The sequence below is a fragment of the Phacochoerus africanus genome, chromosome 3 (assembly GCF_016906955.1).
Source record: "Phacochoerus africanus isolate WHEZ1 chromosome 3, ROS_Pafr_v1, whole genome shotgun sequence".
Taxonomy (NCBI): Eukaryota; Metazoa; Chordata; class Mammalia; order Artiodactyla; family Suidae; genus Phacochoerus; species Phacochoerus africanus.
The window spans coordinates 23,727,371-23,739,600 of NC_062546.1; the positions used below are offsets into that span (position 1 = coordinate 23,727,371).

Here is a 12,230-nt window from a genome sequence, read left to right on the forward strand (position 1 = left end):
TTTGTGGATCAGCATCAAACACATTTATTTCACTTTTATTGAGTATACAAGAACAGAGAGCACACGCATACAGCACGGAGCACTGAGGTGGGGGAGCGTGGGGACAAGAGAGGAGAGAGGGGTGTGAGTAAAAAGGACCAGGACAGCATTGCAGTTGGTTGGGAAGGTGCTTTTGAAAAAAAAAAAATTTTAGAGTGATGTTGCTCATGCAATTTCAGGCCAGTCTTGGAATGTGCTTGCAGGATTCAAAAACTGAAACAGGTCTTGGCACTTCCTGTACCCTCAGATGGAAAGGATCCCAAGAAAGCAAAAGAAGAGAAAACAAAGATTTGTAGACTGGCAGAGAGGAAAAAGGCCATGGAGAGCATCTGCTTTATCCTGTTCATTTGCGAGTGGGGAAACTGAGGTCCCAAAAAGGGGATGGGACTAGCTCAATGGCACGTGTTGAGTTAGGGGCTGAGCCAGCTTGGCCATCCAGAATGCCTGCCTGCCCTCCAGGACTTTTCCCACTATGCTACATGGTCTCCTGGGGCAGGGAGGGGGTGGAGAGGTGGCACAGAAAGGATGAGAAATGTAAAAAGGAAAAAAAGGAAAAGTAGGTTGAAGACAGACAAGACAAACGTCTATATTCCCTATGAAGAGGAGGATGGGGAGGAAACGGTGCCCTAGATTTCAGCTTTGCAGCTCCCCTCCTCCCTGGTGGCACTGCCTGCGTCTCTGCGGAAGGAAGGTCAGAGCATCTGTGGGATGGAATGTTCCACAAACCCTGGCTGACCCACACGCTACGCCTGGTCCCTTCCTCTCTGCCCTAAAGCCACACACTTAAGGTCTGTAGGCAAGTACAGAACCCAGAACAAATATTCTCCCTCTGAGATATGTCCAGGGTGCTCAGGACACCTGGTTTCTGCAAAGAGAGGGAAGCCTGAGCCAAATTCCAGGTGGCCCAGAGAGGGTGGGGCCATTCCAGTTCTTGGCCCAGAAAGAGTGGGTGCTGTCAGGTTGAGGACAGGAAGGAGGTTCTGTGGCCTCTCTCCCAGGACTGTAAAAAGGACCTGGTGCGTTCAGTGCACTATCACTCTCAGGGGAAGCTGGAGTGGGCCACCAGCTTGCCCTGGGGGGAAATGTGGCTGACAGTGCCATCTGAGTCCAGGCACAGGGCCCTCTCTGCCCTCTCTCCGCCCTCTCTCCATCCCATTGTTGCCCACAGAGGCAAACACTACTCTGGTTTCTTGTCCTGCCTCAGGTCAGCACCAGTTAAGCAGCTAAGCATATGTGTCACCGGGATAACTGATAAGCAAGCCTGGGCCCTCAGTAGGGCATCGCCAGGCAACATCCGGTAATTGGAGAGAATACGGAAATGCTCTCAGAGGAGATGGAGATGTCGGGTTGGCTCAGGGGGCTTCCCAGATCCCTCTGGTCCCCCCACACCTTCTCCTCGAGCCGAACCATAGTGCCTGGCATGGGTAGGCACTCGATAAATATTTGTTAAGTGAATTTATAGACTGCTTTAGAAGCAGGGTGGGGGAAGGGAAATGGGACCAAGAAATTAAAGAGCAGAGGGGACGTACCCCCTCAGAAAGGGACACATTCAGCTCAGGAAAGCAGCCTGTGTCAGGAGAGCCTGGGAAAGCCCCTTGGTGCCAAAGGGCAATGCCAAGCTCTTGAGGGGGTCTTCCCCAAGGGCTTCTGTGGCCTCAGGTCCATTTCTGGGACTCTGAGGGCACAGACTCAGGGCAGACACTGACGGAAAGGGGCAATCTCCAAAGCCAGGGTCTTATACACAGATGGAGCCTCAGCAATACCACCTTTCCTCCCAGCTTGGTCTGGGGCAGACGGAGCCTTTGGCTGTGCAGTTCTGACCTATCTGAGCCTGCCCTGTGTTCGGTCTCTGTCATGGCTCCTTTGGCCCAGGAAGAAGAGAATGATTCAGACAGAATACAGGAGTGGTAAGGGAAAAAGACTGAGCCAGGTGAGGGCCACCCTCTTCCGAGGCAGCCTGGGGCGTCACCTCCCTTTGGATGGGAGTCGCTCTCACAATACGATCAGGGAAAGGCAAGACATGTGGCCAAAAAAAGAGATGATTAAGAATTGAGGCAAGCCTCCTAGGGAGGTAGGGGGACTGAGCCCGGGGACCTGGGTGGCAAAACTAACTCTGGACCCCATGCCTGAGCACAGACCAGGCCTGGTTGCTATTGCCCAGGGGAGAAGGCATCTTGAACCACATCCGTGTTGCTTCCTTCCTGCCAAACCCCTGCCTCTCCACTTGGGGACCCCGCCCCTCCCCACTAATCAACCAATTACAAACACCACACACTGTATTTCTACACTGAACCATGAGCTCCTACTGTGAGCCACCCACAGCCAGAGTCTGGGTCTCTTTGGCTGGGCCGGTCCGGTGAGATCTAGGAACCTTGGGATACATCAATCACAGTCAGATAATTATAATTTTAAAATGTCAGCTTCATACTTACCAGCACTGTTTATTTTAATATTTGTTTCCTGTTATAGGTAATATACATAACTTAAAAGCACATCCATACAAATCTCCTACAAGCTGCACCTTCATAATGAGAACCCATAAACATACAAGGTCTACTTCCCTTCCTGTGGCTTGGTTTTACGTTCCTGCTCTTCTTTTTCCTTTTTCTGGTTTCCAATGAGAGTCATCTGCAGGGGCCCTCAGCAGGACCAGGACACAGAGGGTGAGGGGCGAGGGGTGGGGAAGAGGGAGGAGGGAACCCAGACTGAAAATGACGACAAGACGTGGGAGAGTCGAGGGGGGAGGGAGAGGAAGAAAGGAAGGTGGATTTTGCAGCCCAGTGTCAAGACCCCACAAATAATCCAGTGTTCCTCCTCCTCCTCCTTTCCCAGTGGGAAATTCTCTCTCTTTCTCAGAAACTGGTTGACGGGGGGTGTCTTGCTGTTGCAGCTTCTCTTGCTTGGCTGCAAAAGTGTTTTCCTTTGCATTCGAGTGGGCAACAGACGCAGGAGGAGAAGAAACGCTCATCCACTGAAAGGGACGTGCAGAACCCAGATCACATTATACCTCTACAATCAGCACGGCCTGGCTCGCCTTGGTTGTTCTGCAGGCCTTCAAAGAGGGGGAAGAGCAAGGGATTATTGTTGTTATACTTTTTTTTTTTTTTCCCCTCAAAAATCCCACTAATTCTTCGATTTGTCTGCAAAGGAAATGAAGGCGTTCAGATGTTGGTTGTTGCTATTGGCCGAATACTCGGCCAGCCCCGGCAGCAGTGAAGGACGTGGTGTTTCCTGTATATATATCTATATCTATATATATCTATATATATATGCTTTTCCTTTCCCGGTCTCTTGTCAGGGACAGTACGTCGCAGCTGGGACGTCGGTGTTGAGTCGGAGAATCCAGAATGAAGGCCCCTTCTTTACGGTTCTCTGGCTTGGGTTGGACCAGAAACGCCAGCATCTCTTCACAGAGGTCAGGATTCCTGAAGCCAGAGGTATGGGGGGAAGGGGATGCAAAGAAAGGGGGAAGACAAGAAGAGTTAGTAAGTTCAGTCACTCATCTTTAAATACACGGCAGGAGGGAGTTCCCATGTGGCCTAGCAGTGTGGGATTTGGCATTGTCACTGCTGGTTCGATCCCAGGCCCAGGAATTTCCAAAATAAAACCAAAAAAAAAAAACCTGGCAAGAGGCTGTTTTCACTGCCTTTACCATGTGCCTGTTATTATGACTCAGGAAGAGTGACTTGTCCAAGGCCACACCGCTTGTAAGTGGCTGTGAGAACTGAACCCACATCTGTCTGACTCCAAAGCTCATGCACGTTTGCTGGGTTGTTTGTTTCCAGGGAGGTGGTATCTTTTACTCTGGCCGGAAAATTTGTCCACGCTGCCTTAAACATTGAGAAGGTAAGACTACACTTTTTTTTTGTCTTTTTTTGTCTTTTTAGGGCTGCACCCACAGCATATGGAAGTTCCCAGGCTAGGTGTCGAATCTGAGCTGTAACTGCCAGCCACAGCCACAGCCACAGAAATGCCAGATCTGAGCCACGTCTGTGACCCTATACCACAGCTCACAGCAATGCTGGATCCTTTAATCCACTGAGCGAGGCCAGGGATCAAACCCGTCCTCATGGATACTAGTCAGGTTGGTTAACAACTGAGCCATGGCAGGAACTCCTACACTTGTTTCGTATTGCCTTCTCTTTTGTTCTCAGTTCTGAGAAGTGTTTAGTCATGATTGAAGTTATTCTTTGTCTTTCTTTTCTTTTCTTTTTTTTGTCTTTTTGCCATTTCTTGGGCCGCTCCCGCGGCATATGGAGGTTCCCAGGCTAGGGGTCGAATCGGAGCTGTAGCTGCCGGCCTACGCCAGAGCCACAGCAACGCAGGATCTGAGCCGCCTCTGCAACCTACACCACAGCTCACGGCAACGCCGGATCGTTAACCCACTGAGCAAGGGCAGGGATCGAACCCACAACCTCCTGGTTCCTAGTCGGATTCGTTAACCACTGCGCCACGACAGGAACTCCTGTCTTTCTTTTCTGTTCTCCACGGCTTGCTGTGTCTTGGGGTTAAATCCCAGAGAGTAGTGTTTAAGAATCTGGAGTCTGGATTCCAACACAGATTTGATTCCAAAACTTAGTGGTTAAGGGGCAAGGGCTCTGAAATCCAATCCCATTCCATGTCTACCAGCTCTGTCATCTCCGGTAAGTTTCCTAACCTCTTTAGACTTTAGTTACTTCATCTGTAAAATGGGTCCTGCCTCATGCAGCTGTAGGGAGGATTTAAGACAAGGATCAGCATATAGTAAGCGCTGGGTAAATACAGCATTATTTATATTATCATTATTATTCTATTATTATTATTACTGTTCTTATTATTACTATTGTTGTTAATTTAACAACATACTCTTCTGATCTCATTGAGGGCAAGGGCTGTCTTTTTTTTTTGGCTGCACCCACGGCATGTGGAAATTCCCGGGCCAGGGATCGAATCTGCACCACAGCTGTAACCAGAGCCACAGCAGTGACAAAGCCAGATTGATAGCCTACTGAACCACCAGGGAACTCCATGGTCTGTCTTTTCCTCATTGTTGTCCTTCTAGTGCCCAACACTATCCCTGACACACAGCATCTACCCCAAAGCATTTAGCAGGTGGTGTATCATCCCTTTACCACTTGCATATGGTCAAGTGCTAACGGAGCTGCAGAAATCTGATTCTCCTCGGCTCATTTGACAGGTGGGAAAACTGAGGCCCAGAGGATTCAATGACTTAGCAAGTTGGTGGCAGAAACAAGACTAGAATCTGGGCGTTCCCTTCATGCCTCAACAGTTAATGAATCCGACTAGGATCCACAGGGATGCAGGTTTGATCCCTGGCCTCACTCAGTGGGTTAATGATCCTGTGTTGCTGCAAGCTGCCGTATAGGTTGCAGATGTGGCTCGGATCTGGTATTGCTGTGGCTGTGGCATAGGCTGGCAGCTGTAGCTCTAATTTGACCCTTACCCTGAGGACCTCCGCATGTGGCCCTAAAAAAAAGAAAAACCAAAAACAAACAAAAGAACTAGAATCTAAGGCTCCTGCTTTGGAACAGGTCCATTCCCCACCCCCATTTGATTAAAAATTTGAGTAAGAAAGCTCTGAGAAGTTGGGTGGCTGCTACGTTCTTGCTGGCGGGGTTTTGGCATCAGGTCCTGCCTGAAGGAGGCAGGCCAGTGAGCAAATGTGGAGCAGAAGTCCCACATCTGGCCTGTGAGTTGCAGGAAGAGAAGACTGTGTAAGGTGGGCGTGATTTCCACCCTCAGAGCAAGAACTTGGAAGAGGAAGAAATTTCACAGGGATGTCTGCTGGAGCTGGGACAGGTGTTCCGGGAGGACTGGGGGAGGGGAGAGAAGACGAAGACTGGCAAGATGGACACCCACGTGGCAACGGGGCCTCGAGCACGAGGCTGGTGGTAGAAGGCTAGGGTCTGACTTGCTCTCATCAACCCCTCAACATGGCAGAACTACAGGGACAAGGAATCAAGTTCCTATCGCCAAGCACCTTCTGCAGGTGAGACACCACCTGGGTACGTCACTATGGACTGAATGTTTGGGTCCCCCTCAAGTTCACGAGGTGAAGCCCTAACCTTCACAGGGCTGGTGTTTGGAAGTGAGGCCTTTTGGAGGCGCTCATAAATGGGATGCAGGCCATTATAAGGTGAGACACAAAGCGAGACTTTCTCTCTCTGCTCTCCACTGTGTGAGCACACAGAGAAGATGACTGTCTGCAGATCAGAAGAGGGTCTCACCAGGAACCGGACTGGCCAGCATCTTGGCCTTGGCCTTCCCAGTCCCCCTACCTGTGAGAAACCAAATGCGTTAAGACACCCCGCCTGTGGTGTTGTTACAGCAACCCAAGCGGCCTCTGACACTCATAGAGGTTGTTTAATTATTACAGCAGCTCCAGCTTATAGATTAATTCTACCTTGTAGATGAGGAAACTGAGGCCCAGAGAGGTTCCTCTGGGCACACAGCTGGTAAGGTGTCTGTGGGTCCAAAACTAGGCGTGTTCTTTCTACTTGATTCTGCTACTTTCTGGGAATTTCTTTTCTTACGGTGCCCGTTTCACCTGAAATTTGCTCATCAGTTAATCAAGTGCCTGCCATATAACTCAGTGTAAACATGATGTGGGTTTGTGGGATATCTTCAAGAGCCCATAGACAATTCAGAAGGACCGAGGACGTGTGAACAATACCGTATGATAATTTATTCTCAATTTATTACAGCAGAGTCAGAACAGGCAGCATTCTGCTACCCTCCTTTGCATTAATTAATAGTTATCATAGCCATAATTATCTTTTATCAAGCACTTACTATGTGCCAGGCACTGCACTCACTGCTGTGGGTGTGAGATCTCAGTAACCCTATGAGACAGATGCTATGAACAGTCAGGTGTGGTGAGGAGGTTAAGATCATAGGGCAGCTCTGGAGTCTAACAGATGAGGTTTGATTCTAATTCATTGTATTCCCAGTTCCATATGTGTGAGCAAATCACCTAATGTCTCAGAGCTTCGGTTCTCTTACTTGTAAAATGAACAAGCGGATGACAGCACCGACAGCAAGCACAGAACCTAGTGCCTGGAACAGTGTAAGCACTCCATAGATTATAGTGATTGTTACCATATCACTGTCATTGCCATTTGGCTGATGGGGAAACACAAGCTGGGAAGGTTAAAAAACTTGCTCAAAATTGCACAGCTAAGAACAGGAAGGACTGAGATTCAAATCCAGGTCTGTAGGACTATCATCCTGGGTACCAAAGTGCATCCATCCATCAAACCAACATTTTCCAAGCACTTTCAAAAAGAATTTTTTTTCCTTCTTTCTTCTTTCTTTCTTTCCTTCTTTCTTTCTTTTTTCTTTCTTTTTTTTTTGCCTTTTTAGGGCTGCACTGGCTGCATATGGAGGTGTCCAGGCTAAGGGTCCAATCAGAGCTGTAGCTGCCAGTCTACACCACAGCCATGGCAATGCAGGATCCGAGCCACATCTGTGACCTACACCACAACTCATGGCAATGCTGGATCCTTAACCCACTGAGCAAGGTCAGGGATCAAACCCGCGTCTTCATGGACACTAGTCAGGTTCGCTAACCACTGACCACGATGGGAACTCCTAGAAAAGGAATTTCTAACTCAGAGAAGACCTCTCCTCAAGAATTAATGAGTCTGATTATATTAAGAATCAGAGGTGGTTCCTACTTGGTGGTAATTAATGGGAAAGCAGGTGGGCAGGAAAGGCCAGGGAGAAACTTCTGTCTCTACAGGAGCAGGGACAGAGGACTGGGGGAGGGGAGAGAAGACGGATCCAAAAGAGACAGGGTGTGTTGCACTGCATGGGACAATGGCAGCAAAGAAAGAACTAAAACAGGGGTGAGGAGGGAATAAGATGGCAAAGGGAGTAGTGAGGTGGGCAGATGTGAAAGGCTACATGGGGTGGGTGGGATATTGGGGGCTGGGATGAGAGCACTGAATGGCCAGGGAACACAGGAAGTCAGAAGCCAGGGGGGCTGGCTGGGATGCCCCAGGAAAGACTAGGAGGAGTGAGACTGGGAATGGAGACACTCTAGGAAAGCAAACAAACAGCCAGAGGACCCTATATCACTGGAAGGGGGCTTGTCCCATCTCTTCCTTTTGCAAATGAGGAAACTGACACCCTGATGGTCACACAGCCCATCAGTAGGGTGGCTGGGATTGGAGTCAGGTCCCAAATCCCAGCATAGAGGTCTCTGTACCAGGTGCTCCTACACCTGGCAGCACACAGACCTCCTAAGGACCAAAGTATAAAGATTCCCAGGTCCTGGCCTGGTGCTTCTAAGTCAGCCTTTATGGCAACAGTTCTCTAGTATTTGGTTGCCCCAGGTGATAGGGCCAGCTCAGCACCAGGTTGGCAAGTGACCTACACTCTACCACTCTGTGATGCAGGGGACAAAAAGCAACAATAACTGGACAACTAAGGGGACAGGAGTGACAATCTGTATGAAAGTCTGAGGAAGGCTGGGAGGTAGGCTCTGCCCATGATCAGCTTACACATCTTCTAGACCAGTGCTGCCCAACAGAAATAGAAAGCAAGTCACACATGGAATTAAAATTTTTTCTTCCTGGAGCTTCCTTCATGGCTCAGCAGTTAAAGAACCCAGCTAGGATCTATGAGGATGAGGGTTTCTAACCCTGGCCTTGCTCAGTGGGTGAAGGATCCAGCGTTGCAGTGAGCTGTGGTGTAGGTCACAGATGTGTCTCAGATCCTGCGTTGCTGTGGCTGTGGCATAGGCTGGCAGCTGTAGCTCCGATTCAACCCCTAGCCTGAGAATTTCCATATGCCGCATGTGTGGCCCTAAAAAGCAAAAAAAAAGTATATATGTTTTTGCTTTTTAAGGTCCACACCCCCAGCATATGAAAGTTCCTGGGCTAGTAGTTGAATTGTAGCTGCCGGCCTACATCACAGCCACAGCAACGTGGGATCCCAACTGTGTCTGTGACCTACACCACAGCTTGTGGCAATGCTGGATCCTTCACCCACTAAGCAAAGCCAGGGATTAAACCAAAAATCCTCATGTAGATTGGGTTGGGTTCTTAACCCACGGAGCCGTAACAGGAACTCCTAAAAAATTTTTAGATAACAGATTTTCTTTTCTTTTTGTCTTTTTGCTATTTCTTGGGCCGCTCCCTCGGCATATGGAGGTTCCCAGGCTAGGGGTCGAATCAGAACTGTAGCTGCCAGCCTATGCCAGAGCCATAGCAACGCGGGATCCGAGCCGCGTCTGCAACCTACACCACAGCTCACAGCAACGCCGGATTGTTAACCCACTGAGCAAGGCCAGGGACCAAACCCGCAACCTCATGGTTCCTAGTCAGATTCGTTAACCACTGCGCCACGACGGGAACTCCTCGACAATATTTTCTAAACACTCTAGATATTTCTGGTTTTCTAAAATTTTCCAGATAGATAGAAAATTTTCATTTCTAAATTCTAACTGTAAAATTTATATTAAAAACAGTAAAAAGAAACAGGTGAGATTCATTTTAATAATGTATTCTACTTAACCCATTATATTCAAATATATCATTTAACATGTAATCAATATAAAAATTATTGAGCTGTTTTATACCCTTTTTTCCATAGGTTAACTTTTGAAATTTGGCACGTTTTACCTTTAAAGCACATTTCATTTCAGATTAGCTAATTTCAAGTGCTGAACAGTCATGTGTGGCTAGCAGCTCTTATATCATAGCACAGAAAACCCACTTCCATCATTGTGGAAAGTGCTATTGGATGGCACTGGTCTGGATGGGGGTTGGTAGCCTTTCAAAATGGTAGGAAAATGTTTCAGTGCTTTTTCTTCTGACACAAAGTGAGTGGTAATCAAAGGATGAGACAGGAATGTTCTTATATCTTTGGAAGAAAAATAAAATGGTTTCCTTCATCAGGGAAGAGGACAAATAGGAGACCTACTGTTTGGGGGGTTTTCTTTGAAATGGATTTAGTTTTCATGGAGGTGTAATGTGTGAGGTACGCAAAGTATACAAGTCTGAGTGTGGAGCTTGACACATCTTTACACATGTACACACCCGTGTAACCCCCTACCCCCGCTCAAGATGCTGATATTTCCATGGTCCCAGAGGGTAACCTTGTGGCTCGCTCCTGTTAATGCCACCCCAGAAATAACCAATACTCACACTTTAATCACTGCTGATTAGTTTTGCCTGTTTTTGAACTTCCTATGAATGGACTCACACTGGATGTACTTTAAAAAAAAAATTTTTTTTTGTCTTTTTAGGGCTGCATTCATAACATATGGAGGTTCCCAGGCTAGGGGTCGAATGGGAGCTTCAGCTGCCGGCCTATGCCACAGCCATAGCAATGCAGGATCCTTTAACCCACTGAGCGAGGCTAGGGATCGAAACTGCATCCTCATGGACACTAGTCAGATTCATTTCCACTGAGCCACGACAGGAACTCCTGGATGTGCTTTTTTTGTGTTTGACTATTTCACTCAACTCAATGTCTGTGAGATTTTGTTGTTATAGGTTTGATAATATGCAGTAAATTTCCAGAAGGGCCAGAAGAACCCCTTCCCCAACTTCCCCTAATTTTAGCTGATAAAAGACCTCTCTGCTAGGACACCATCTCATTCCTCTTATTCACCAAGGCCTTGATGGAAAGTAAAATATTGGGCTCCCTAAGATTCTGGCCCCAGGTGGCCTGAGAAGGGTTTCCAATCTAGCAAGATGGATAAGATCAAGGGCTCTAGTCATCATGTCCCTTCTTGGTAACATCCAGTGACCAGTGATGGAGACAGAGACACAGGGACAGGAATATGGCCCTGGGCCTGGTAGAACTCTTTCTGACTTCCAGCTTATAGGCAATGGGCAATGAGGTTATGTCTCTCTCCATCTGTCTCATCTCAGGACTGACAGGTAATCTTCTCTCCCCTTTTCTGACCCCTTCTGGATTTTACTTTTCTGAGTCTGGAGCCTGAAACCCCAAAGAAACTGAGGAACCAGTCTTCCTTCCCCGCTGCACTCTGACTGGTGGTATCTGTGGTAGCTGGCTCTCTAGGAAGGTGCGAGGGGAGCGGGGTGGGTCAAAGCTGTGCTGGGGATCAAGCCTCTCGGTAGGTCCCTTGGCAGGGAAATGGCCCTGGAAGGATCTTGCCTCTGTTGTCTCCTCCGTGCCCTGGCTACTGAGCCTCATAAGCCTTACCTGTGGCTTCTTGTCCCTCTCCTCCGGGGATGGGTCTGTTTCTCTGTATACGACAGCTTTGGTTACCAGCATGTCAGGATGTTGCAGTTTGGCCTCCTTGATGGCCAAAGCCAAGGCCTGGAGGAAAGGAATAGCAAAGTGAGGATCCAGAGCACAACGAATTCGGGAGAGGCCAAGGAGATGTACGAGCTCCCCCATGCCCGGCTGAGGCCCCCAGAAGGGCAGTGGTCAAAGAGTTAAAGGGAGAGATCAGATCTAGGTCTTCTGACTCCTCCTGGCTCCCATTCAGTGTCCCTTTCTTAGGAGGGGGCTTTTCTCCTTTGGACATGGTCAGCAGGAAGTGGATATCTTCTCTGCTCACAAGCGCAGCTCTCCATGGGTAACCCAGTATGGGAGGGATTGCGGGCTGGGCAGCACCACTGGGAACCAGGCTCCCCGTCCCCCTACCTGGTCTTGATCGACATCTTCGTCCCCAGTGATGATGATCCGCTTCTCAATCCTTGTCTCAGAAAACCCTCCTTTCACAGTCTGCAGATCGAGAGGGGGGCAAGCTCAGCCTTGGGTCCTGCTGGGCCAGCAGCCTTGACAGGGGACCTATCCGAAGCCTCCTTCAGGGGCAAAGCTGGAACCAGTGGTTGCCTTCCCTCCTGGCTCCCTCAGTTTTTTCCTTTTCTGGTTTTGGGATTCACGATTGCACATCCTGCCTGGCTGCCATCACTCCCCCAAATACCAAGCTGGCCCCCCTAGTCCCTCCAAGCCCAGCTCAAATGCTGTCACCCTGACCCTGGTGAGCAATCCCTCTGCCTTCCTGCCCTGGTGCTTTCTGAGTGGCAAGTTCATATCTCTCATGGTTCTTGGCCTCTCTGCCTTGTGCTGACCTTGCGTGTGTGACCTGCCTTGCTCATTAGGCTGGGGCTCTTGTGGCAGGGGCTGTATTTTGTTCATCTCTGAATCCCCTCCTCCCCCACTCCCCTGTCCAATCAGTCCAGGACAGGTGCTAAAGGCGAATTTGT

At 48.9% G+C, this 12,230-nt stretch overlaps 1 protein-coding gene across 11 annotated transcripts in view; it reads right to left on the reverse strand.

Moving 5' to 3' along the window:
- Nucleotides 1-12,230, reverse strand: part of EPB41L1 (erythrocyte membrane protein band 4.1 like 1) — a 133,901-nt gene continuing 121,671 nt past the window's right edge. For all 11 annotated transcript variants that reach the window (XM_047771182.1, XM_047771183.1, XM_047771185.1 and 8 more), the window contains 3 exons: nt 11,665-11,745; nt 11,218-11,334; nt 1-3,464 (listed from right to left, as the gene is read on the reverse strand). In XM_047771182.1, the coding sequence (XP_047627138.1) occupies nt 3,456-3,464; nt 11,218-11,334; nt 11,665-11,745 (207 nt within the window). In that variant the 3' untranslated portion in view covers nt 1-3,455. The remainder of the gene's footprint in view (nt 3,465-11,217; nt 11,335-11,664; nt 11,746-12,230) is intronic.